The 26684-nt window shown below is 48.3% G+C and overlaps 1 protein-coding gene across 1 annotated transcript; it reads right to left on the bottom strand.

Annotated features, from left to right (window-relative positions):
- Window positions 1-298: 298 nt before the first annotated feature.
- ERICH6B (glutamate rich 6B) lies at window positions 299-24836 on the bottom strand. The gene is given in 14 exon segments (XM_069802808.1): window positions 299-873; window positions 1986-2214; window positions 4175-4327; window positions 4551-4639; window positions 6407-6552; window positions 7131-7195; window positions 8802-8956; window positions 9157-9255; window positions 10261-10385; window positions 16245-16376; window positions 18575-18653; window positions 19669-19807; window positions 21829-21886; window positions 24473-24836. Coding segments are annotated over 14 exon segments (1980 nt in total). The 3' UTR covers window positions 299-726.
- Between the last annotated feature and the right edge of the window lie 1848 nt (window positions 24837-26684).

Here is a 26684-nt window from a genome sequence, read left to right on the forward strand (position 1 = left end):
GGAAAAAGTCAGTGCTGCTGCAGCAAATTATGCGGTGACTGCAGGTAGATCCAGCCCTGTGTCCACAAACACTGCTTTCTCCTACCCTCGTGCATTTTTATCCTCACTGAACCCTAAAACCAAGTCAACACTGTGGAGAAAATCAGATCTTTGGTACAAAGACCTCTGAATAGAACAAAACCGAAAGAAAAAAAGCATCGGTTGGCCCCTTACAGTGGTGGCCAACCATGCCATTAAGCTATCTGCCACCAACTGGAGCCCTTAAACCCTCATCTTCCCTCTCCTGGATTATCCCCGGTCCCTGTACCCAAGCTGTTGTTCGCCATCCCCTCTCCACCAGCCCTGGTGTCTCCGGCTGAGAGCCAGAGCAGGCTCCTCAGTCACGCTCGGTACAACAAATTCCCAAAGTCCAGTTCATCAGCTGTAGGAATGAAGCCATCTCCTTTGAAGTACTGCACATTTTGACATATGACCCCACTGATCGTACCAGGATCCCTCAAGTGCTTTCAACCGAGACGAGTTTGGTGTTACGAGGACTTGATGTACAGGGAGATGGGCATCGGGAGCTTGAAAAAAGGAGCTTTATTTTCATCGCAAAGTGACCGTTACCTCCTTGACGAAGGCAAAGTTGATCTGAAATGCTGATGTAACTGCTTGCTGCGAGTCTTAATACCTTCGTTTCGGTATTTTGTGCAGATAGAAGATGATGAAACACGAGGTGTGATATCACTGAGAGAGGGGTTGCCAAAAGCACCGCAACGCTGTCTGTATTTTGAACAGCAGGTTCCTGAGCTGAATCTTTTTAGACTGAAGGAAGAGCTCCTCTTCGCTTTCTGGCTGCTTCAGCAGGTGACTTGTCTCTGGGTCTTTTAACTGCGAAAAGAGCCCGTCCAAAGCGAAGAGCGTTAATGCTGAACCCCCTGAAGCGGGGCAGCATCCCTTGTAACCCAACCTTTCATGCTTACCCGTGTAGCGTGTTCGGGGTGCCCTTTCCCTCCATGCCCATGGAGCATGATAACCCTACGGCTTCCCGTGGGAGGCGATCCTCTTCCAGCACACATAGAAGGGGACTGAGGAGCTAAACTCACGGTTCTTGCCTCCTTTGGTGGGAGTGGGCTGCCCAGAAGTGGTGGGGCAGGGAAGATGACTTCCTTACCTAACGTAGCAATGGGTCCTGGGAAGAAGTCTGAATTTTGGGGATGGAAGAGGAGGTGCCAGAGCTTTACGCTTCCACATACTGACCTTGAGTTGTTGCCACCTTTCTGAATAGCTCCCCCAGATACCTGTTTCCATTAGCAATACATCTGTGGGCACGTATAGACTTATTGCTATGAGGGCTGTCAACATTTGGTTTGTGCCTGCGTCGGGGAAGACAAATCCTTCGCCCTGAGGACACAGCCCCCAAGCAAGCGTGAGCTCCCGGTGACGTGACCTGCGTTTCAGGGCTGGCCACTCGTGTTTGCATCCAGTGGAGGACGGGGATGGACACCAGTAGGCTGGGACGGTCACAGTGGCACCGAGCAGGGCTGAGCCCTGGCCAAAACAGCATTTCCACCTCCAGGGAAAGGTCAGAGGTGGAAATCTGAGTGACAACAAATACTAAAGGATTTTGGTGCTCCTCTCCCCAGATGCTCGTTTCATGCTAAGTGAAATGCTGTTTAGATAAAACCAGGAGCTTTGTGTTTGTATTGACATTTAATATAAATGTTTTGAAAAGAAATAGTGTTTCAGAATAAATTTGCTGTTCTTGCCCTTTAGCGACAGCATTTCAATCTTATCTAAATGCTTTCCCGAAAGGGAATTTCATTAAGATTCACAGGGGCAGGAAATTTGCTTTTGAACGAAACAGTGATTTTTCCACCTGAAAATCTGTGACCGGTCCCAAAGCTTATCTCCACCGGGAGGTTTCCCTGCTGCTGCTGCTGCTCTCCAAGGAGGTGGTAGACAGGAGCTGGCCGGGCTGGGTTACTACAGCGAGCACTCACCTTGAGCCGGGACCCCACGTTGAAACGAATACGATCGCTGTGGCTGGTGAACAATAAGTTGATGTGATCCTGAGCCAGGATTTTAAGGGTGAGGTGGCCGTTCAGTTTCATGGTGATGGACTGGAAAGGAGGGCTGTGAGTGTGGTGGCTGAAGTCATGCCACTTCCAGCGCTTCTGGCTGTTCCCTGCCCGGTCCAAGCAGATCCCGGTGCAGGGATCCAGGGCTGCCCTGGGGACAAACGAGAAGCTGGATGAATCCAGAGCTGACAATTTCCCAGCTCCAAATGCCATCTTTTGTCTGCAGTCGGACCAAACTTCTTAATTTTGCCATCCAAGAGTCACTGCTGGGACCTGATGCATCAGGTCAGGGACTGTTTTTTTGGGTAATAGTTTTTGTCCTATGCTAAAAGCACGCTACAGAAATTGGCCGGCTCCTGGGAGCGCAATGAGTCCCTGAAGGGCAGAGAAAATCCTCGGGCAGAGCGTGGGCTCTGTATGTGCGTGAGTCTCCCTTTTCCTATTGCACATCAGCATCTTCTGAAAGTCCCTGGACACAGTAATTTCTTCTGCTCTAGCAACCTTTATGCTAAAAACAGGTCCTCCGTGCGTGCGTGGCTGGCTGGGTATGGGAAACGGCCTTGCCAAACTACAAAAGAGAGAGAAATGCAGTGTATGGGGGAAAACAGCCCCTAATTACGGCATACAAATACAAATTGATACTCCCCATCTCGTGACAGGCTGAGAAGGCGGCTCTGGGCGCTGGAGCATCCCCCAGCCGTGGCACGCGGAGAGTTTTTATCATTCACGGCGTACGTTACGTTGAGTTTTTCCTGCCTAAGCGTGAAGAAGTTGATTCTCAGCAGGCTGTGAGAGCGGCTCAGCCTCCCCCAGCATTACCTCACGCTGCAGCTCGGAAAAAAAACAGCAGGGAAAAAAATAAATCTAACTTTGCAGCTGTGATGTGCTCCAGCTCCAGCCGTGGACAAGCCTGAACCGGTCCATATGCGGGACAGACGACCTACCCACAGGCTGTCGGTTGTCTGTTTTCCTCTCATCAAAGCTATCATATTCTTTTTATAAATAGCATCACTGAGCATCAATCGGTCACTGAGCATCAGCCTTAATTTACAGATGCTGGGAGAGGTTTGGGGGGGGTTGTAGCAGCCTGCCCCAGCTTGATGGCAAGCCAGCAGCCGGTGCGTGGCTAACACCGATGGGGAACGTGTGGTCCGGCGGGGCGAGGAGAGACCCGCGGCGGGGTCGGCGATGGTTTAGTGCTGCTACGGATCGCCTGGGTGCCGGGCTGTAAAAACCTGGCTGCTGCGTGATGGATGAAAGACCAAACATGCCTGCAGGCAAACGGTAGGACTGCAGGAGTCTGATGGAAGCATTATTGCAAAAGCTATTTGAAATGATTTGTAATAGCCGGTTAGACATTTAAGATGTCCATTCATTAGCCTCAGCACGGGGAGGACTTGTAAAACTGAGATGGGATTTACTGATCCCCTCAGATACTAGCTTTCTGAAGGGAAACTTTGGAGACTGGGGATGGGGTGTCGGAAAATTAGTATTTGATGGCTCGAACGCCAGCAGTTTCTACTAAAGCCATTGGTCACCTCATATTACAAAGACTGCAAGAAATTGGTCACCTAAGTCATTCTTTAGTGAGGAACACTCACTGGATATTAGAAACATACCAGAAGCAATGTTGACCTCAAGCTAACCGACTCTGGCTATTGAGGCTTTCGCTTGTGTGCAGATAATAACCCCACGTTTTTCCAGTGTGGCCACCTGGGGCTCTGCTGGAAACCGGTAAAAAGTAGATTCGCCCTCATCCCTCAACTGTAATGGGGCCAAAAGACCTCCGTGGCTGTGTGGCCAGTCTTGGCCGAGATGAGTCCTCACACCAGGGTCTGTGGACAGATGTCGGTGGCGATGGAGATGGGACAATCCCTACATGCCCTCTTGCCAAAAAAACCAAAAAAAAACCCCACCAAGAAGCCACTGCTCCGGTGGACTGCAGCACAGCCCTCCCTCCTTTTTCCTGCACTGTCTCATGGAAAAAAAAAAAAAAATAGGAACAAAAAAATGAAAATGCTTTCAGCGTGCCTTAAAGCCCTAGGGTGCCACTGGGGCGAGTCGGGGACGAGCTGGGACCCGGTGTCACCTCTGGGCTTGCCGGCACTTACCAGAGGTGGCCGTCGGGGTGGAAGCAGAGCCCGTGGCCGTGGCTCCCGAAGGCAGCCCTGATCTCGGGGTACCTGCTGTCCTCCAGGATGCAATAGGTGAACAGGGCTTCCTTGGTGAACGTGATGAGAATGGCCAAGTTGCCCGACGGGTAGCTGAGAAACAGTTAAGGAAAGACGAGCCCGTAGAAAGCCCACCGAAAAGCAGGCTTGAGAAGAAAACCATCACGGGACAGTGTCTGGGGGGGGGTGGGAAGTGACCCAAGCCTCCACCACCCTTCAGACAGCCAACCCCAAGGCCACCAGCTCTGTAGACCTCATTTCGTTGCAAGAGCAGCACGGGTTGTGTAGCCAGCCAAGTACTGTCACTGCTGGATACTAAACCTGACCGCTTCCATCCGGGAACAGGAGGAAAAATGTCTGTCCGTCAGGATAACGTCGTCTTACGGGCTCGGGAGAACGGCAGTGCTGTAGGAGCAAAACCAAGGTGGTGAGAGGCAGGTAAGTCGTGGGGATGCCTGCCTGGACACAGGGGATGGGATGCTCTGCCCGAGGTCTTCCTCTCCCCACACTGGTACCAAGCCCAGAGCACTGCCAGACCATCACACTCTGCGCTTTCCACCTAGCCTTGGTTGTTTTTTTTTTTGTTTGCTTGCTTACTTTTTAATTAAATCCTTTTAAATAACTGAGGAAAACTCATCCTTCGCTTCTGTGGGTTTTTTTGCATTTCATGTACAAAGCTCAGCTCTCTTATTTTATGTTATTAGCTGCTCTCTGATGATATAATTTGCCAAGAGCCCTCTTTCCATCAGACACGCAAGTAATTTATCCTGCAACATACTGACAAGCGAAATAGAAACATTTCTTTGCTAAGGGCTTAGCTCCCAGCCTTACAAGGGAGCTGGGTTTAATGCTTTCTAATAGGAATAAGCAGCTGGGAAGAATGGAGAGCAGCTAGGAGACGGGGGAGACCTCGCTGTTCCTTTTTAACATCTTTGTTAAAAGCAGCAGCTAATTCTCATGTGCAGAAAGGGGCCGTGCTCGGGTTTTGTCTGTCGCAAGGACCCGAGGGACTCGTCCGCAGCAGCTCCCAGGTGGAGGCATTTTGTACATGTGAAGTGGCTGACTCTAGCCATAACTGCGGCACTAATTTATAACCTGAAGATGCACATTTTGGCTCTGCAGAATAGCTAAGAATTACTTCCCGGTCGTAAGGGATGGAGGGGAACCAAAAAGCAACAAACCGACGATATTGTTCCTGCTTTCATTTTTCAGGCTTTTTATGAGGCCAAAAAGACAGAGGGTCCCAGGCAGGAGGATTTGCTACCCCTATATTTCAGGAGGGGAGAGCAGTATAAGGCACTTCTATGTCAAAAATAAAAAAGCCAACAAAATCACTGATTGTGTGATAAATCACAGGTACTTTTCTTGCACACCCGAAGCAGGGGAGGGAAAAGAAGAGCCGTGCTGCCGCGGGCTGAGCTGGCGAGGGGGTCCCATCCAGTCCCTGGCTGATGGAGTGGGCCACCAGTCTGTGCTTGCCCTCTTGGAGACACTGGGGCTCGGACAACTGGCCCTGGGGAGCTGCTTCTTCTAGCAGCTGGGGTGGAGGGGACACCCCGGGACACGCCATCCCTTGCTGGACACAGCGGTGACATCCCTACTGATGAATTCAAGGCTGCCTGGACCCGTAAGGCTTTTGCCTGTGCTGTTAAATTGTTGGGTTAGGGCTTGGACCGGGGACCGGGAGCGCTCCCCCAAGTGATTCCTGGCTGAGGAACCTGGATCTGATGCTGCTGGGCAGTTTGGATAAGGCAGCCTGATTTGGAGGGTGAGGGATGAAGGGTATGGAAGTGAGTAGACCAGGGTCTAAGGCTTCAGTTTGATCACTGACTGGTGGCGTTCAGCCTTCAAGCTGCATAGGATGCTCCATAAGTAAAAGCCTTCATACACGGGCACCGTCCCAGTAAAACCGCAGGGACGCCAGACTCAGCTTTCCACCCCAGCCATGAATATCTGATTAAATCCATCTTCAAACAGCCACAAGTTGGTATGTCCCATCAACTTAGTGCACCCACTGATAATCACTTTATTGTTTTGCTGAATCAGGATCTTCTCCGTTATCTCACAGGAGACACCTAAATGGGCTTGACTGGAACCACAGGACTCTCACGGGGTATGACACCATACAGCTCTCTACAATTCCTGCCCGAAAAGCAACAAGAAGAGACCCACCTTTAAGTGCTCTGCAACAAACTCGCTGTCTGGCTCCAGCAGGTCTTCTGGAGGTGCTGATGTCGGTCGGTGCTTTTTAAAAGGGACAGTTTTCGGTCTGACAGCATATTTGTTTTGTTCTGAGAGTCTGAATGAGATTCTGGTCCCTGAAAAAAAATATTAGAAGGTTGGTGTTGAGGAGAAGGTGATGCAGCTCTGTTTCTCCAAGCCTTGTATCATGGGTTATTTGGAAAGGAGGGGGGATGGAGGGAGAGACTGAGGAGTTTTTGTGTTTTGCCTTGTTTGAGGAGAAATAAGTGGAAAGGCAAAATCTTACCTAACTAGAATGGGGTAGTCTCTGTGACGCTGCAGGATGGCTTTCCTAAGAGATGTAAGGGATGTCCTTGCTTAAAACAATGAAACATCCAGCCCATGAACAGCTGATAATTACTTACAGCAAAGGATGGATTAGACATGGACTAGCAAGTCTCTTCTGTACCATCTCCGAATCCTCTCAACCAGAGGACATATGGTGATGACAGGCCTTCTAGACAGGGAATTATGCAGACCTGTGTTTTGAGAAACTGTGAAGGTTCCTGGCCACTCGTAATTAAGATTATGGCACCTTTTACTACACAAAGGGCTGGCATCTCTGCTTCTTCTCTAGGTGCACTGAAGCTACCTTGTGCTCCTGGCTCCAGGTCAAGCCCAGCAATCACAGCAACTCACTAGGAAAGGCACTTACAGGCAACAAATCTCAGATACTGCTGAAATATTTCCCTGTAGCTCTCAAAGCCTCCTTCGCCTAACCTAAGATCAAAAAAAAAGGGAAGTTAAAAATAAGATCATATTGTTGGCTAATGACACCACCCACATAATCAAAGGAAAAAAAAAGTGTCATGCGATGTTATATCAGGATTCACCTGAAGCAATGCAAATGTCTGCATATGAGATTGTCACTTTTATATATATAAATATATATATTTATCATCACCTTTTATAGCCGGAGAAATGGGAGAGCCATCTCACTGCAGGTCTGACGAATGGTGCAGTAGAAACACCTATTTCCCTGCCCTTCTGTCGAGGGGAGCTGCAGGCGACGGGCGAAGGTGTGGGTATGGGCTTACAGAAATGAGGTGAGTCTCAACCCTCAGGACATGCTGCCCACGTGTGGTCAGACACCCTGCCCCACTCCACCTGTGCCTTGTGCCCCTGACTGCCACTCTGGTCTCTCAAGGCAAAACTCAGCTTGTGTGGCTGGTGGGACCAAGCATTGCACGCCACGTACGCTGCTGACCCATCCAGAGGCAGAAGACAGACCCTACCCAAAAAGCTCAAACCAGATCCTACCTGGAGACCTGGTTTAGTGAGCATGGATGATGGTTGGACTCGATGATCTTGAAGGTCTTTTCCAATCTAAATGATTCTATGATTCTATGACCTGAGTGGCACTTGAACCTCATGCTGCTCTTCTGTACCCAAGGGAAATTTCAGTGTGGGCTGTTGCACCCATGAAGATATGATGGCACTTACAAGTCAGACCCCAAAGGACCAAAATAGTGGGAGAGAAGGGGAAACAGCGACAAAGCATGGATAACTCAAAAGTGATGCAGTCCGGTCTCTGCCCACCTTGGTGAGGTCAATATACCCCAGCCACGGCCACCCGTGGTGTGCTCTGGGAGAGATGCATCCCCAGGGGGGGAGAAACAGGAGTTAGACCCTTCTCCTGCTACTGAGCAGCCTGGGAAGAGGTTGGGAAGTCACATCCATGTCCACCAAGGCTGCTGGGTGTGGGGACCAAAGCAACTCTGGTGGGAAGGTGTGTAGGGGCTCTGCAATGGGAGGGAGACCCCAGATGGGGTCAGGTGCCTTCAGGTCTCTTGGCAGAGAACAGTTACCTGGCGTTTGACTTGGGAAAAACTTTTGCCATCTGGAAAGCATGGGGCTCCATTCTTCTTTCTAGGGCACTTCCTAATCTGCGAACGTCACACCTTCAATGCCGAAATTGCAGAGATGGAGCAGCTGATGGCTGCTGAGCCCTCAGCTCTAGCTTCTCCTTATCAAGCCATCCAGTGCCTTTCTAAGGGCTCTAAAGATAAGCTGCATGAGGACTCTCAAGCAAGTATTGCCTTGGCAGCACTGAACCGTCCTGGTCCAGCATCTTATTCTGGCCCTGTTTGGTACTGTTGCGTACTCAGGACATCCTGCCCGGGACAGGCGATGGATCTTTCCTGCCAGGGAAGTCCATCACAGGACTGACATGAGGATGGCTCAGTGCTTGTTGGTGCACGTGGGCAGCAGTGCGATGCCACAAGTAGGTTTCCACCAACGAAATTCCCTGGGACCGAAAGGCACGTGGTGATGGAGCTCCTCTCCTCCCACCAGGGCCTGGGGCTGCTCTCCCTCAGTCCCTTACTGTTGCAGCAGTTTCTTCTTGATGCTGCTCCTCAGCTCAGCTTGGGAAGGGTCGGCACAGGGAGCCGTGTCCAGCTCTTCCTCCACTTCATCTTCACTCATCAGCTCTCGGATGACGGTGTCAAACACTTCCTTATATCTCCTGCAGCAAAAGAGCTGTGGGGTGCAGCGCCCATCAGGAGCGGTGAGGTTGGCATGGGGCACCTGGGTGGACGGGGGACCTCCTCACCCTCCAGCTCCCACTGCCCACATCCCTCTCCTCTTCCTCTCTGCCACTTCCATGGGGTGGTTGCTCTCCCTTTCGCCAGGAAGAAACCTATGTTACAGGCATGCTCACATGGTATGGGTAGACTCACATTTTCCTGGGGCTGTTCCTTCAGATCCACCACTGTTGGGATTGGCTTTTCAGGAGCGCTGCAAAAGGTGCACTTTGCAGAGTCTTTGGTCCAGGTGGTCTCCCCAGAGGACAAAGGAAATTCAGCATCAGCATCATTGATTTTTTAAAAACTAAATTGGGCTAAAGTCTAGGCTGTTCCCATAAAGGCAACCAAAGAGCAAAGAAAGGCTTTAAGCCTTTTTAAAAGGCTTAAAACTTTAAAAGAAGTTTTAAAAAGCAGCTCCTGTCTCTTCTTTAAAAACAAAACCTTGAGAAACTACTGGAACAGGCTTCCTGGAGAGGTGGTTGATGCCCCAAGCCTGCCAGTGTTAAGGGCATTTGGACAATGCCCTTAACAACATGCTTTAACTTTTGGTCAGACCTGAAGTGGTCCAGCAGTTGGACTAGATGATCATTGTAGGTCCCTTCCGACTGAAAATATTCTAGTCTAGTCTAGTCTAGTCTAGTCTAGTCTAGTCTATTCTAGTCTATTCTATTCTACTCTATTCTCTATTCTATTCTATGTCTCTTAAAGGGGAGAACATCTCCGCTTTGGAGCAATGTTTGCTCCATTATCAGAGAAGAGACACTATCATCCTTTCTTCCCTCACAGCTGCAGGAGCATCAAACCACATCCGCAGAGCATTTTTCTGGAAGCTGCATGCCTTTTCTGGAAGACGTCTTGCCAGACAGCTGGCAAATCCTGCACTGCCTGGCTGTAAATGCAGCAACAAGAAATTACCGGGAGGGGAAAACATGCTCGGAGGGAACCCATGGCTCCGAGGTGCACCACTGGACAGGGAGGAGGAATCCTCCACCAAAGCGTTCACTTTCTCCGAATTTCTCTGGTGCCATGGTGCTGCTCAGCCTGACTTCTTTTGTCTACAAATAGCAGCAGCAACTCTCCAGCCTGTTCCCCCAAACAAGGATGCACCCAGCAGAGAGAGGTTCTCCTCACTGTTGCCCACCCCGGCACCGACCTGCAGCCAGGCACTGCTGCAAGGTGCTGCTCCCCAGGGAAAAACCACCACTGAAAAAGTGCACGTCACAGTAATTCCTGGTTAACCGGCCGGCTGGGTCTCACCTCACCCAGGTGGAGGGCAGTCACAGCCATCCCCTCATCCTCACACTCTCCTCCCGTGGGTGGTGGCTCCTCGTCTAACTCCAGCCTTGGACTCCCTTTAGCAAGCTCAACAGGCTCCCGTGAAGCTTGTTGCAAGGAAGAGTTGCCAGTTAGCTCCTATTTATTCAAAGCAATGTCTCATAAATTTGCGTACAGAGAAAAAGGCTTTGCCATCCATTGCTTCCCCTCCGCCTCCCCTCCTGGGACCTCAGGACTTCTGCGCACCTCTTTTTGTACCAGGGCCCAGCTTCAGCAGAAGAAAGGGCCACCATAACCCTATCCGTCTCTCACTGGTCCCATACGGTCTGGTGGAGGGGGCAGACAAACATCCCAGCAAATGGCATCGCCCCCCCACTGCATCTATTTGTGCGAGGGGAGAGGGAAATGTGCTGGTTAGGCACAACACCATCCATCCCCAGAAGCACCAAGTGATCTCTTCTCCCATGCCAAGAGCTTGGGAGACTACATTTCTTCCCTCTTCTTGGGACCTGGCCCTTCAAATTTGAGAGGGAAAGCTGCTAAATTAGCCTAAGCACTATCCCATGCTTTTGAAATATTCATAAATAATCTTAAAATAGCAGTGAGCAGGGAGAGAAGAAGTTTGCTGATGATATTCAGGGTGGTTGAGGCAAAGGGCTGACTGTGAAGAGTTGCAGAAAGACCCTCGTGGCACTGAATAAAAGGGTAATAAAATCACAGATGAAATCTGATGTAGATAAATGTAAAGTGATGCGCATGGGAAAAGACAATCCTAGCTTTACATACAAAATAATGGGCTCTGAGCTGGCTATTTCCACTTGGGAGCGAAATCTTCAGGTTATAATAGATAGCTCTATGCAAATGTCAGCTCAACACTCAGTAGCAATCAAAAAAGCAAACAGAAAGCTAGAAATTATTAGGAAAGGAGGAGAGAGCAAAACAGAGGCAATCATTATGCTGCTGCGTAAATCCATGGGCTCCCATCTCTTGAATACTATTGTGCAGTCCTGATTCACCAATCTCAAATATGATACAGAAGAAACAGAAAAGTTACAGAGGAAGGCAATTGAAGATGATCAAAGGCATAAAAGGGCCTCCATTCAGGGAATGACTGAATAGATTAAGACTTTTTATCTTGGAAGAAAAAAATGACTCAAGAAGAAATATGAACAAGTTTTGTGATGGGAAGAGTGGCGTGACTGGGGAACAGCTGTTCGCATTATTCAGTGCTCTTCAAAGGAAGAGAGTGATCGTCAAAGAAAACTATCAAGTGACAAGTTCAAAATAAACAAAAGAGATTTTTAGCTGTGGGACTCCTTGCCATAGGCTACAGTGGATGTTTAAAGTTTGTGTTGGTTCAATAAGGGGCAAACTAATCGATGGAAGAAGAATCCCTCAAGCCAATCAAGGGCGATTAAATGCAGAGGTGGTGTCTACAGTTCAGGAGGTTCCCGAGTCACAGACAACTAGGGGAATGGAGAGTATTCTGCGAAGCACGAGCAAATGTTTGCTCTATTTTTGTATTGCTTCCTGAGCATCTGCTGTCTCTTATCGAGGGCAGGATGCTGGACCAGGCGCACTTTGGGGCTGACCCTTTGCAGTCAACCTTACGTCCTGCATTTTACACTGGGCCATTTCTCCCACCAAGGCCAAGCAGCTTAAATGTAGCCCGAGGTGTCTGGTGCTGCTGCTTGTCATCATTCCTGATGCAGCCCCCTGCATCACAGAGATATAGCTGCTTGGTGGCTTTCCAGCCTGAACACACCAGGCGCGATTTTTCGGCTTAAAAAACCCTTCCGCCAAGACCTGCAGGAAAGTGCATCCCCTTTTCCTTTAGCAAAAGCCTCTGTAGGGCAACCACTTCAGAGCACGGACCCCTTCTCATGGGATAACCCCACCGTGGAAGACGAAGCAGTGACCTCTGTGGCCGTCGGTGGGAGCTCTGAAGCGGACCTGAGTGACGGAGGGAAAGCACCAAGCCAACCTGCTATCCCCAACAAGCACAGGGACATAAAGCAAAAATCACCCCCTGCAGAAGCCTGGCTCGCACCATCTCTTCCCATCACCGGGTCTGGGACCTGAGGAAACCTGTCCAGTCCACCTTCTCCTGCATGGACAAGTCTTCTCTGCAGGTCCTCAGCTGGAGGCCAAGTCGTTCTGAAACACGGCTGATAACCAAGGGATGCACCTCGTGCTCCATGCAAATCTCTAATTTCGCTGTGCAGTGGAAACGTGACCTGGTGGTGGCTGTGGCTCAGAACAAGGATGTTTTATGGCAGTCGGGTCACCTTCCCCTAGCCTGACCTGGATCATCGTGGTTTTTATCGTTCTAAGGCAGCATTCAAAGAGAGCGGCTCCCGTTCTGCTTGTGATGCATGGCTACAAATGACAGGAGAGCGAAAAAAAAGAATAATGTGCAGCAGTGGCTCAAACACTTGGTCCAAATCTGAGCGATTCACTCAAGTTTTCCCCCAGTAAATTAAAAACAAACACTTGGATGCTCCAACGACACAATATATGAGTGTCTCTTCTAGCTGAAAACTCACCACCTTAATGATAGGGACATTTATGTGCCTGTGCACTTTTCCAAGGTTGCCTTAAAAGCCGTGCCTTGTCTGTTTACCAGCTGATGGATACAAACTAGGAGCCTCACTTTGCACCTCCTTTCCAGCTAGAAATGAGAGTGAGGGATAGCGGCTATTACAAGGTAATCACACCCCGGGGAAAAATTCCTGAGCTCAAGTATCTCTGTTCCCCACATCAGGGTAATCTCCTTGCACTCGGCTAGCCTTTGGCAAAGCTTGTCAAGCTAGGCTGGCTTGTCACTCTCAGCGCTTAGGAGTCTGCCCTATTTCTGGAGGCTGCTGCATCGCCTAAGCAGCCTCATGTTGACATTGTGTGCTCAGTAATGTGGAGGGGAGGCTTATTTTTCTGAAAACCCAACCTTTTTCACCTATAAAGCCTAATTTAAAATAAATGTAGGGCCAAATTCTATTCTTATTGACACCTGTGCTATTTTGCAGCAGCTCCGAAGGAGTAATGATGATATATGTTGAAACAAGAGGACAATCAGACATCTGTCTGGTCGATTGATCTGCAGGAGACGGAGCACAAAAAGCTCCATTACACACACTGAAGCAAATAATCTGATAGCGATAGTTATGGGGAAAAAAAACCCCAACAACAAACCAAACAACCAAAAGACACCCCACCCACATTTCTCGGCCCTAGATTTCCATCGGGAAGGAGTCCCTGCTGTGTTTGGCTCTGTAGGATTAGGGAGAGAGATGAGAGCCTTGAACGTAGAGTGCCAACTGCAAGTGGGCAAGAGCTTGGCTGCAACCTGGGGAAAACGGGTGGCTTCCCCTTCCTCTTCCTCTTCCTCTTCCTCTTCCTCTTCCTCTTCCTCCCTCATTGCAGCTGCCCCTCTCACCCTCTCCTCCTCCTCCTCCTCCTCCTCAAGGCTCCCCATCTGTTACTGTTTGGGGGTCCCGCTGCCCCCAGTTTCCCCCCCGGTAGACCAGCAGACCCCAAACTGGTCCCCCCCGATGTGGGCTGACCCCGTCCCGCCAGTGCTGGAGGGTTTTTTTTAGCCACTGAAAAGCAGAACCCTGGCATCCCATGGCCACACTGCTGGCACAGGCTCCTCGCTCCCGCGATGGCCTTATTTTAATATATTTGCGCTGAATAATACATATTTCTTGTGGAGAAAGGCGGGTGTTTCCGTGCAGGGGGGAATTTGGCAGCTCTGAATACTGAGCAGCTATTTCCTCAAAGCAGTAGGATTCGACCTGATAATCAACCCTATTAGCATTAAAAGGAACTGTCTAAATGTCAAGCCAGGTTCAATAAATAAGCACTAACACATTTAGAAATGGCTTAGAAAGGGGAATTAAAAGTTTTGCTGCTAATTATGCTCCTTGTTTTAGATTTTCTGTCAATTGTAGCTCTCCCATTCAAATGAGACAATCATTTGCTGCCAAGATGAAGGACATGAGATGGCCTCAAAGTTGAGGGTGGGCAAAGCTGTTTATAGATAATGGAGAGCTAACGGGGACCTCAGCCCCTGGAAGCACCGTAAGGATGGGGTCAGCAGCCCTTTTTGGTCAGGTCCCTTCCAGCCTCCTGTTACAGCGGGTCCCAAATCCTCTGACACCTCTTGATCCCACCAGTGTCGGGAAATGCCAGGAGACAAAGGAGAGGAGAGCAGGCTCCTCCGACCAGCCGAAGGCACACAGCCCAGGAGCTAGGCAAGCAGAAGCAGGGAGCACAGCTTGCTGGAAGCATATTTTATAAGGAGCTTCAGAAACCAGTGCTGGTTTTACCAACCAACCCTACTCCTCTGGACCCAGCCACCTCCAATGCTGCCTGAATGGAAGTGGCTCACCCACATCTGGTGCTTCGATGCGGTAATGACATATAACTGATACTGATGGCAAAGGCTAACCCACTCTGCCCCATAATGTCCCCAGTCAATCACGCAATATTCTGTTATTGGAAAAACTCATTTTTGCCCCTCCGATGGTAATCAGTCTATGCCCTGAAGCACGAGGCTTGATAGCCTGTGTAATTTGCAACCTAGCTAAGTGTAACTGCAGATGTTAATCCTATTTATACAAATGCCTGACAAGCAAAAGTAGGGATGGAGGGACGAGCTGCAGGGCGTGGGAAGGCATAGAGCTGGGTTTCCAGGAACTCTCCTCCTGCAGATTTCAAGCTGCTGGACCCCAGCGATGGGAGACCGAGAGGTTTGGTGTGGGTGAAGGGAGGTAGCACAGGCAGCGACTCTGCGGTTGTGCCCCTCTTTTTGTCTGGTATCTGCTCTGGAAAATGCTGGAGCAGAGCTCACCATGGAGCATGTCCCCTGCTCCAGGTAACCACCCTCTACCTAAGAAATGTGTGTCAAAGCTTGTTGTGAAAATAAAAAACTAAAAAAAGGAAAAAAAAAAAGAAAAGAAGAAAAGAGAAGCAAGAATGTCTTCTTTCTGCCCTTTCCCCTTTTCTCCCCAGAATGAGTGCTTTTCATCCCAAACAGAAGGGAAATGCTTTGCAGTCCCAGGTCTTGCTTTCACAGCCTGATTCCTCTGAGGACTGCAGACACCCAGACAGAAGAAGAATAGAGGAGTTACCTTCTCTGCACTATTTTGTCACCAAACTTTCAATGGACGACCAGGAGCATTGTCTTGCTGATCCTATCTCCCCTGCTCTCTGGAATCAGGTGCTCTTTGCTTTGCAGTTTTCGTTTTGCAACACTGCTAAATTTCTTCTCCTTCTAATTTATACCCACCTCTGCTTTCAATGTCTCACTCTCTGTTTTTCCACTATCCCCCCCAGTCTGCCTGTCTCTTAATTCCTGTTCTTGTTTTCCTCTCCTCCCTGGGGTCTGTCCTCCTTAGTTTTTCATTTATATCCCCACAGCTATTGATAGATATTTTTTCCTTCTTTAATCCCATATTTCTTGTCCTCTTTCTCAGATTCCCAGCTTTCCTTCTTTCATCCCCTTTCCCAAACCACATATTTTTCTTGCCTCCTGTGGTCTCTGACACCCCATGTCCCACCCAGCTGAGATGTGGCAGAACTGAAACCCACTGAAATTGAGGAGGAAGACCATGGGAGGAAGAGGGCTGCGACCCTTTGGTTTAAGGCTGGTACTCCCAGGCATCCACTTGGCCCTTTTCTAGAGGCTAACTCTAGTATTTGGACAAAAATGTTCCCATTCACATTTCCCTTCTCATTTTTATAATGGCCCTGGATGACTAGACAGGATGACTTGTCCTCCATGGCCACCAAACCGTGCTTATCTCTGATCCACAGCAGCAAAAGGAGGACTTCAAATGCTCCAGCCATTCTTATGAACAAAATGTTTTTCAGTTTAGCCAGGGCTTTTCAAAGGATGGCAGGTGGGCACCTAGAAAACACAGATTTATCTCACAGTGGCTGTGATTATTCCAAATATCGCACTGTACCTTGCTCATACAGTCCTGCTTGGCTATTCTCCTCTCCATCCTCGCCCGCTGCCTCTTCCTTGGTTTCGGCTGGCTCCTTCTTATCTCCGTCCTCGGGGTACACCTCGGTGTCCCTGGAGAGCGCTTCCACGGCTGGAGGGAAGAACAGAATTTCCCATAGCACGAGGACACGGTGCTGAAACTGCTTCTGCACTGTTGCAGCCTCTGAAGGGTGCTGGATGGGGTGGTGGGGACCATGGGTGAGCGAGCTGACCATGACCTGCCTCTGCAAATACCTTACCTGCACCTTTTGAGGAGGGTGTCCCGTGGGGCAGGAGACCTGTGTGAGCTGAACCAAGGCCCACGGTCATCCCTGTTAGGTGAAGTGCCTGAATTAGGAGCCTAATATTGTCAACAGCAAGGAACAGGCACCTCCGGCAAGCGATTCGGAGGAGTAGGCACCTAGCCCAGGGAGGATGAGATGGGGACACGGTTCTCTAGTTACACACTCCTAAAAGGGCAAGAAAAGGCATTTCTTCACCTCGCTGGGGTGCAATGAGACCTAAACACATTAAATAATATATTGTGGGTGAACTGCACCCTGAGGTGATGCTCAGTTTCTCTACCCGTCTGCACAGTACTGAAAACACCCTCCTAATCGCCTGGTGCAGGACTAAACGGTGGGAGGAAGGGTTATGGGTTCAGAGAGGCACCGAATCTGCTCCCATCGCAGGTGGGTGCTCAAAACGCGCTGGTGATGGGTACTTGTGCCTGCGATCGCTCACTCCACCTATTTCACCAAGGAGGGGGGGACGAAGGGAGGTCACTGCTTTGTAACTGCAGGAACCCCCCCGATTTCTAGGAATTCACGCCTTCGGGTGAAATCTCCCCAAACAAGTCTCTCAGGCCTCACAGAAGAGAAAGGTTTGATGCTAGCAAGCCTGGGTTTTGCAGGAGCTGTGACCCGCCGATGACAACGGTCCCATCAGGACAGGAGGGACCCAGTGTCACAGGGACCCAGCCGCCCAGCGGTGTTTCCAGCCGTGGATTTCCCTGCATTTTTTCCCTTCCTGACAGCGCCGCAACACCCAGGACCTGCACCCTGATGCATTACTGCTGGCACCATCCCTTGTCCTGCAGGATCAATGAAATAGCAGCATTTCCATGGTCTTAATCCAGGTTTAGCTGACCTAAACCAAGCACCCCAAATCCCCCAAACCCAAACCAAGGAAAACCCAGCTCCACAACGATGTCATTAAGAATGATACCTCTGGAAAACGTAGTTACAGACTACACCGAATTTGTTGTGCTTTGTTTTCCTGCGCTTCATCTCTAGAGACGTCTCCCGCTTGGGCGAGAAACATCGGCTGCACCAAGAGCACACGCTTGTGGGTGCACACAACGCTTTACCTCACCAACACATCCTCTCCTCCTGCTTACACCGAGTCTTGCTTGCTTTTCGGAGCAAGGCTGTGACGGCTTGGCCCTGTTGCACATTTCCATAGCTGCAGGACCCCCGACCGCAGCCAAGAGCCCCCGCTTGCTGTGGTTCCAGCTGCAGGGTTTAAGAACAGCAGCGAGGATGGGCTGGCAGGGAATGGCAATATCTTTAAGTATATCCATTAATACAGATGGAAAACAACAGAGGAGCATTTGGGTATTTTTGCTGCTTTCTTTCAGACCTGAGAAAGAGTTGGTATGGCCAAGAACACATTTCCCACCCCAACTGTATACTACAATTGGTCTAATAAAAATGTATTTCATTTGCCTACAAAAATCACTCTTCTGGGCACTTTACAGCTGTAAAGCACTCTGTTTTCCATTCCTGGCTTCCTTTAAAAGGCCAGGTCTTGCTGCTTATATTAGTGAATGCACCAGACACACGGTACAGCCAAGTGAGCACTGCTGTAGGAGCCTTCACATTATAGTTTTCTAGGCTTGATCCTCCATGCACTTAAATTGATTTTACACTCATGGTACTCCTGGGGCACCCAGGCAGCAACTTCAGGTTTTCGCCAGTTTAAGTAAGATTAGGATTGGGCCCAAGAGCTTGTGTGCCTTGCGACAGCCTACGTGTTGCAGGTGCTTTTACTTCGGTGAGCTCCTGTCTGTGTTTCCAGGGGACAAAGAGTAGAACTGGGATCCACAACTGGGATGACTGCAATACTGATGGTCAACTGTGGGAACGGGCAAGAAAACTCAGACGAAAACAGGCAAAACTGTTTTAGGATCTGGTTGTGATGCAGGTGTCAGCAAGTAGCACTTGGTCCTTTTGGCATCCCTGAGATCATGTGCAGAGGATGGTTTGGTCAAAAAAAGTGTATTAAAACCAGAACCTTAATGCCTCTCACCTTGGTCTTCTGTGGGCTTAAGGCTGATCCTGCCACCCACAGCCTCTGAGCTCTTCGCCTCTCCTATTACTGAAACAGCCTAAACATCATGTTTTAGTTATAAAGTGAGTTTAGTGGATGGAAGGGTGGGAGGGGAAGGGGGATTAAATTTACTGCTCCAGTGACTACAGATCTGAAATAAATCTCCAATTCAATGATAGATCAATAACACCAAGATTGGGTTTAAATTATTAATAAACTATGAGAAACGAGGATAATTATTCTATGAGTCACAGCTCTCTAATGCACTGCACATTTTTTTCTCTGAGACATCTGCATCGAAGCACAACCTGCCTATCTCTTGGCAGAAAGCTGTAGCCAAGAAGTTAATGCTTTTTGTTTTGCTAGCTAAGCATTTCATAAACCCTGGTGGGCTGAGGCAGCCTAGTGACAACGTTGTGCTTCTTTCACAGAGCAGCTCTTAGGCCAGGATCCCCTAAAACATTTAGGTGTCTAATGTGCCCCTGGAAATCAATGTGGTAGACTGCAGCGACAGCACCACCGAAACGCTTGTGAACTTCAAGTGAAGTTGACTTCACTCCCCTTTTTTGGGCAAATAACAATATTCCTCCATTCTGGGTTGCGACCATCTCGGTTGAGTGAGACAGCCCGGGCTGGCACAGGCGTGGGCTGGAGGTGCTGAACACCTCTGGGCACCCTCCCACCTCAGGAGGTGTCATCCCTCAGCTCCAGCATCGTGGCTTAGGGTGGTGATGCAGAGCAAGTCTGACTTCAAGGAGCAGCTCGGCGCAAAACCAGCTCATCCCTGCTCTTTGACAGTGCAGGATGGGGTCGTATGGGCTCAGAGCGCTCTTGATGATGCTCGTTAGCTGCTGGGCTATCAGGTGAGATGCTCAGCATTGCCCTGGTTTACCAGGAGGGTGCCTTACTTAATAGGAGAGGAACAGAATTCAGGATATTGGTAACAGGATATTTATCAAATCAAAATTTCTGCCAAACAAAGCCTACCTTGTGAGTATTTTTTTTAGTAAACTGATGCCAAAAAGCCACTTTTAAAAAAAAATCTACAGTTCTGAGCACTTGGGATTTTGTACAGGGCAGCTTTAAATGAACTTACCGTCCTTCCTGGCAGCCAGGGACTCATCTGAATAGCTCCACTCCGTCTGGGTCATCTCATCTTCCATGTCGTGCCTTCTCCTGTGGCAGGAGACAGGATAGACGTCTACACGCTGTCTGCAAAGAGGTGACACCGGGTGGGATGCTCGTAGGCAGTTCATGGCCAGCAGGGAAGAGGGCTGTGGGGTTTAGGAGCAGGCAAACTTTCCCAGCAGTTTCCAGTGATTCTCGGTGGCGTTCTTTTGGGCAGGGAAGCACCAGTTACCTTAAATGAGTCCTGCCTCAGAAGATGGGAAAGTTAGGTCTCTGCAGCGTGCAGAGGGGAGCGATGCACTCGCAAAGCTAAGGACCGCAGAGTGGAGGGGGGCAACGGCCAGCCCCCCAAAAATGAGCGAGGAGGATTGGTAGCAGCTGTGTACAGAGCCCTCTGTGGACTTACTGCTTTCCTTGCAGCTAGTTCACAAGGTTGTATCGGTCCTAAAATCCCTCTCTTGCTTATCTCTGCTCACACTGTTCTGCAAATGGCGTTAGATGAGCCCCGCTCCGCCAGGCATCGCTCCGCACCCCACGCGGGTTGGGGGTCTACTGGGGCACCCCTCCTTTACCACAGCACGTCCAGCAGCAACTGGGGCTTTCCCCTCCCACTCCCTCCTCTCGCCTGAAGCTGTCTGGCAGGGTGTGAAATCATTCCGAGCCTACAACACGGAGCTATCAAAGTGTCCAGCTGCTTCTATCTGTGTAACACAGGGAGAATTTTTTGATTGCCCCTGTGATATACTGATTTAAAGATGCCTGTGGCCTTGGCAAGTGAAAAAAAAAACCCAAAAAACCACACCAAAAACATGAAAAGAAAAAAAGATGCTGAACAAACCGTGGTTGGGGCATGACTTGATCTGATCCAAAGGAAGGAGTGAAGGGCTTTTGATTTTTTTTTTAATTTATCTGCATTAGTAATTCAAAAAGGCCTTTACACATCACTGCTTTTTTATTAGTTACCTACAAATAGTAAAGGGTTCTGGGCACAGCACACACATCCACCCCAAATCACAGCTGGTTCCTTAAGGATGGCTCCGGCCAGTCCCGCTGGGAGCTGGGATGCTGGGTCCCCTCCAGCTCCCGCAGCAGCAGCTCCTCACCTCGCAGGAAGGCACAAACCTCTCAGATGGGCTGGAAATCTCGTTTTTTCTTGCATTTGCGTAATGACTTTCTGTTAGCCTGGAAACCATAAGACCATTTTCCCTTGATATCGCAACTGAGGTTTTATCTCAGACCGTAACATTTTCATAATTTGGGGAAAAAAATAGAGCCTGCACTCTTTCAGGCTGCAAGTTATGAATTTATAACCTTATAATGAAAAAACCACCTTGCTGCATGTTCATGTAGCAATACAACAGCCTTTCCTTAAACAGCTGCTTATATGCATTTCCCTTGGTGCCAAGTGCATGCAGTGACGTCTTTCAGGAAAAAAGCCAAACCATCCTTCAGATATTCACTTAAGGAATGTTATCAATGAACTGAGTGCCATTTAAAGTACACTGCAGAAGAATTTGGTCTTTATTTGTCTCTTGAACAAGCGTGTCTACTCAATTTCTCTTCTCTCCCCTTCTCTCTGTCTGCAAGGAAGATTAGATATGTCTAACGTTTATATCGGACAGCCGAAAGGAGTGAGCTACATCCCTGGCTGATGTAAATCCATGTTGCTGCAGCAGCATCGGTGGTGTGAAGGGTGGTATTAGGCTGATTTACCGTGGCTGGGGAATCAGACCTCCCTTTCCTCCCCAGCTGGAAGAACAGCCTGCAAAATAAAATCACACACTGCAGCCGCTTCGAGAGATGCTGCACAGCATTTATCTGTCTAACAAAAAAAAAAAAAAAAAATTTAAAAAACCTCTGCAGAGGCCAGCAGCATCCCTTTTAATACAGCAAATGTTGAGGGGCCCAAAGACAACCACTCGGACAGATATAACTTCCAGTTTATTAACAACAGAGGCACAGCAGCGGCTGCCAGGCTGTGGATGTCTCAGGCATACTGTAAATCTCCAGTTGTTAGATGTTCCTGATGCTCGCCCGTGTATGGCATAAATACAGCCTAACATGACTGAATTATATAGAAAAATGTTACCAATTACTCTCCTTACTTGGATTCCTTCCACTTAGAGCCAGTGGGCTGAGCTGACAGGGAATCTGTTGCTGGTGCTGGAGGGGAGAGAAAAAGCTTTCTTGAAAAAAAAATCCAAAAAAGATCCTCTTTTTGTGTAGAACAGCAGGGTTTTTTTCTCGCCTTGAGATTTCTTGCCATTTCATTATTTTGTATTTCAGATAAAACATTCCCACCTTAACGATGAACATTTTTCCCCATCAGTTTTAATGGTATAATAAATTGCGGGAGAGCGAAGAAAAAAGCTCCCAAAAATGAGCTGTAAAAAAAAGTTGCTGGAGACCCAGGGCAGGCTTTGCAGAGGAAAAGGCAAGAGTTACAAGCTAATTTACTCTGCTTTTCTGTTCAGGTTTCATCTGTAAGCAGCTTGGGTCTCCTTATTTTACCGACTCTTTGGGAGGGCGTATTCCCATCCGTGTTGCACCTTCCCCGCTCGTGCCACAGGCTGGATGTTTCCCTTGAGCACAGCAGAACTGGGGTCTGTTGCAGCCCCCATTTACTGGGTTAATTCCACATCTTAGCTCAGCTCAAACGCTTTATCAGATAAGCCAGCGCTTAGGCAACCTACCTCAGTGCCACCATCCCAAGTGGCATTATTTCCAAAAAATCAGAGAGGTCAGAGGGAGAGATTTAGGGCAGGGATATGCAGAAGGTGGTGGGAGAGAGGAGAGGCACCCGTGGGCATGTAGAGGTCTGGGGAAAGAGCACGGGCATGGAGGCATTTGGGGAGGGCAGTAGGGTGGCAGAGGAGATGGTGGTGGAAAAGAAAATGTAGAAAAGTGAGAGACATGGAAAAAAGAGAGGCATGGCTGTGACCGGGTGACAGAAAAAGCATTGGAATGAAGGTTACTGATCAGATTACATAAGCCACTCTTATGAAAGACAAAAAAACAATGAAAAGAGGTTGAAAAAGGCCAAAGAAGCCCTGTGAATCACTGTACTGTACAAAATTCTTGAAGACATATTAGCTGTTCACTCTAGGTCCCTAATGAGGCATTCCCATATTTGATTTTCCTTGGTAAACCTACTTGTGTCTAAATACTAGCCCTCTACTGGAACAGGCTGAGAGAAACTTCATATTTCATCTGAATTTTAAATTCTGATGTGGAAATCCAACAAGCGATTGCCTGGGATAGCACTGAGAGACATTTCAGCATGCATTTGCTTCCAGTCACTTGTGGCTGTTTCAGATCCTCAGCCTCTTGCAGGGGCAGATTTGTCCTCAAGGATGCAGCTTACGTGTATGCCTGCTAAGAATACTTGATTTCCACACGGAAAGCTCTTCAAAAATAAACCTTACGTTTGCAAACAGTTGATTTTCCTATTCTTGGGAGCTGACAAATTTGCATTGAGAAAAATGCAAAAGTGAGCAGAAAAACACTTCTGTTGGCCAACCCCCAAGGAAGACCAATGCATGAATTCTGTAGGAAATAGGTAACCCTTTACTTCAAGGATTAGCCTGGCTCTTTCATGCCGGCTATGCCAAGGCAGGCTGTGCTAGGGGCTCTCCTACAGCAGGTGGAATGCATGCTCATAGCGTGTTCAAAGAAGAAATATGGAAAAAGTCCAATCTTCCCCCTAAAAACCTGATTTATACTTAGGATAAGGCCAAGTTGTCCCACTTGGATCCCAGTTCGGGATCCAGTCTCTGTTGCAGAAAGCCAGATTCTCCCTATGTAGGGAACCAGTTGCTGGTCCTCACGGCTGCTTTGTGGTCCATTTCCAGTGGCTTTTGATGGGGCCAGTTGTCCCTTCCTCACCCAGTCACTGGGAAAAGCTGTGACCCTGTCCTGTGTACAGCCACAAGCCACATCCTGGCTTGCAAGCAGAGGAGATGGGCTGTGTCACCACATGCAGCCAGAACCAAAATGGGACAAGTTCTTGCCATCCTTAAAAAAGGGGTTTTTTTCCCCCTATAATTTAGAGGTTTTCCTTTCCATGGATTAACTACATTTTTGTCCCTGCTATCTGCCTCTGAACATTGGCTGGATTACTTAATGAGCAGTAAAATATTATTAAAAGTGGAGTATATGTATATATAAAAAAAGTAAACATAGCTTGAGCTATCTAGTAAGAGAGATAATTGTCTAATATTAATTTGCTGACATTTACATGCAACAGAGCAACTCTGCTCCAGACAAAACTAATCACAGTATTTGGACTCTGAAAAACTCTGAAAAACCTCGGAAATCCAGGAATGCTGCCTAAAATGGATGTGTGGGTTTTCTGTTTACACTCTATCCTGGCTTCACTCTGCTTCTGTTTAAATTCCTGTTGAAATCCCATTTTTTTCGAGTCGGGACACTTTGACTAGCACCTTGCCTTTGTGATGAGCTCTCTGGCAATCTCCATGGTTAGGATTCAGGTCTGGGTGCTGGTGCTCCTTCCCGTCCTCTCACAGCTCAATACCTTTGTCCCAAACTTGGGACAAACCAGCCCAGCGGTCCACAAAACCGCAGCCTTCCAGGCAAGGAAGGGCAGGCACATGTTGCTCCTCAAAAATCCGTCACCATTTTAGGTGTCCATGCATGGCACTCATATTTACCATATGCAAACAGAAACATTCGAAAGATCAAGGACAGCTGTCTTTCTCTCCTTCCCTCTAACAGACTGCTGAAAAATACCTGTTAATAGCTTATCTTTCCTTGAAATTTCTTCAGAGGTCTTCCAGCAAACTTCTTTGCTATTTTCACTCTGTTTTGCAGGAAAGGATGAGGAGGATCCTTCAGGCTCTGCTTCCCAGACAAGCTCTGTGCTGCTTTTCCTAGTCGTGTCTTTGTTGAAGTGAGTAAGATTAGTCTGCTTAATATAATCTTGTATTCTCTGCTTATTGAAGGCTTCTTTAGAAGTCATGTACTCCTTTTCCAGCCTTTTCACATTTTCCACTGTGAGAGCAGAGCTGGAATCTGACGAACCAGTCCCAGGGGGAAATATTTTTGGTTGGGACTGGTTACTGCCAGGCCCTGACAGCTTGCATCCATTAGACATATCTGCAATGCATTAAGGAGATGAGAATCTTCAGCAACAGGCAAAGTCAATTCATCATTCTGGTAACAAAGAAAGAAAGAGAAGAGAAATCCCATTAGTCATTTGCTCCTGACGGGCATATTGATTGATGTAGTTAAAATGTTCACACTAAGATAACCTTATTAGATTGAAAATCACTTTCTTTTCAAGAGGATCTACTAGGCTCCAATTCAACAAAGCACTTAAACAAATACCTGATATTAAGGGCATGCCCAAGTCCCATTGGTGGGATTTTTCTTAAATAGGTTCCACCTAACGCTTAAATACCAAAGCTTAAGATCGCTAAAAAACATGGCATAATGCCTATCTGTGCTCAGACAGGCCCAAACCTGAGCAACCAAATACCTCGCATCATAACACGCAATGGTACCCTCGTCTCCACTAAGGCTGTACTAAAGATTGCATCAGTGATTTCATTATTAACCTAGTTTGCTTTGGCTGTAAAAATGCTGTACAGCTGAAACTTACTGTATGCAGGCTGGAACAGAGTGCACTTTATATTCATTACTAGTACTCAGACAAATTATTTTGGACATTTTATGCTAGACGCTGATGAAGAAAATAATAAAAACCTACAGTGGAATCTATTGAATCTGTTTAATTGGACCTGCTGGTGGCCATCCGACCATGCCAATTAAATAAAGACAAACAAAAGCAGCTCTCAGAGGACTTGCAGTGAATAAACCCAGGGTAACTACCACATGATTTTTGTTATTGCATTATTCTGTATAGTTGTGTGTCTGAAACATAAACTAGCCATAAAAAGCTACTCGTCCTCCTGTTTGCAATATCTGGTTAATTGCGTCTGCATCTTCCCTTCATCCACTCAGCCTGTTTAATGTCAAAAGAGAAAGAAGGGGAACATAATAAGGTTAGTTTGGCAGAACCAGTGCTTTGCAACCTCCTCTTCCCCTTCCCTGCCAATTCCCATTGGCTCCTCTGCTCTGACTGACTGCAAACCGAGATGGCTGTTTCCAGGTGTTTTACGGATGCAGGATGCCCAAAATCTTCCAGTGCCCTGGGTTCCATCTTTGGGGCACCCGGGGATCACCTCCAGACTATGCATCCCTCTCCATCCACATGGGCAGAGTGGTCTCTGCCAGCTGTGGGAGCCCACGGAAAAATACTCATGCAGGAACCACGGACCGCTCAGTGGGACGTGCTCCTCACCCCTCGGCTGGGCGTCCCTGGCAGGACAATTTCTGAGAAGAGAGTAGGCAAATGCCGAGCAATGACCCAGAGAGATCCCAAAGGTTTCTCTTTTACTACTCTTTGGTCTGGGCTAGATGTCTACGTCTGATTTTAAAGCACCTAGCTTTACCAGTGGCAGTCTCACACTGCATCCTTCATTGCAAGTATCTCATTATCATGTAAACTAATTACGTCACTTGATGTTCATCTCCTTAGAGAACTAGCTTTGGAAAAGTCTGTCGTTTCTGCCTTTCATGAACAGTTCTGTCGTTTCTCTTGTAACAAATTAATGTTAAGATTCCTTTGCTTCTTCACTGTACTTTAAAGCATCTCTGATGTCGTTAACTCTACTGATCATGGTACTGCTGTCCTTTTGCTTCTTGTGTCACGTTTTCATGGTCATGGACCTGTAGAACAAGCCAGGCTGGAAGGTGCCTCTGGAAGTCACCTGCTCCAGGACCCTCCTCGAAGCAAGTCAACTAGATCAGGGGCTTCGGGGTCTTGCCCAATCAAATCTCAAATATCTCCAAAGATTGAGATCCTACAGCCTTTCTGACTCCAGTATTTAATCTGGATTTCCCGTACTCCAGATGGTGTCCATTGCCCCTTCTCCTACAG

The sequence above is a fragment of the Haliaeetus albicilla genome, chromosome 15 (assembly GCF_947461875.1).
Source record: "Haliaeetus albicilla chromosome 15, bHalAlb1.1, whole genome shotgun sequence".
In the NCBI taxonomy this organism is placed as follows: Eukaryota; Metazoa; Chordata; class Aves; order Accipitriformes; family Accipitridae; genus Haliaeetus; species Haliaeetus albicilla.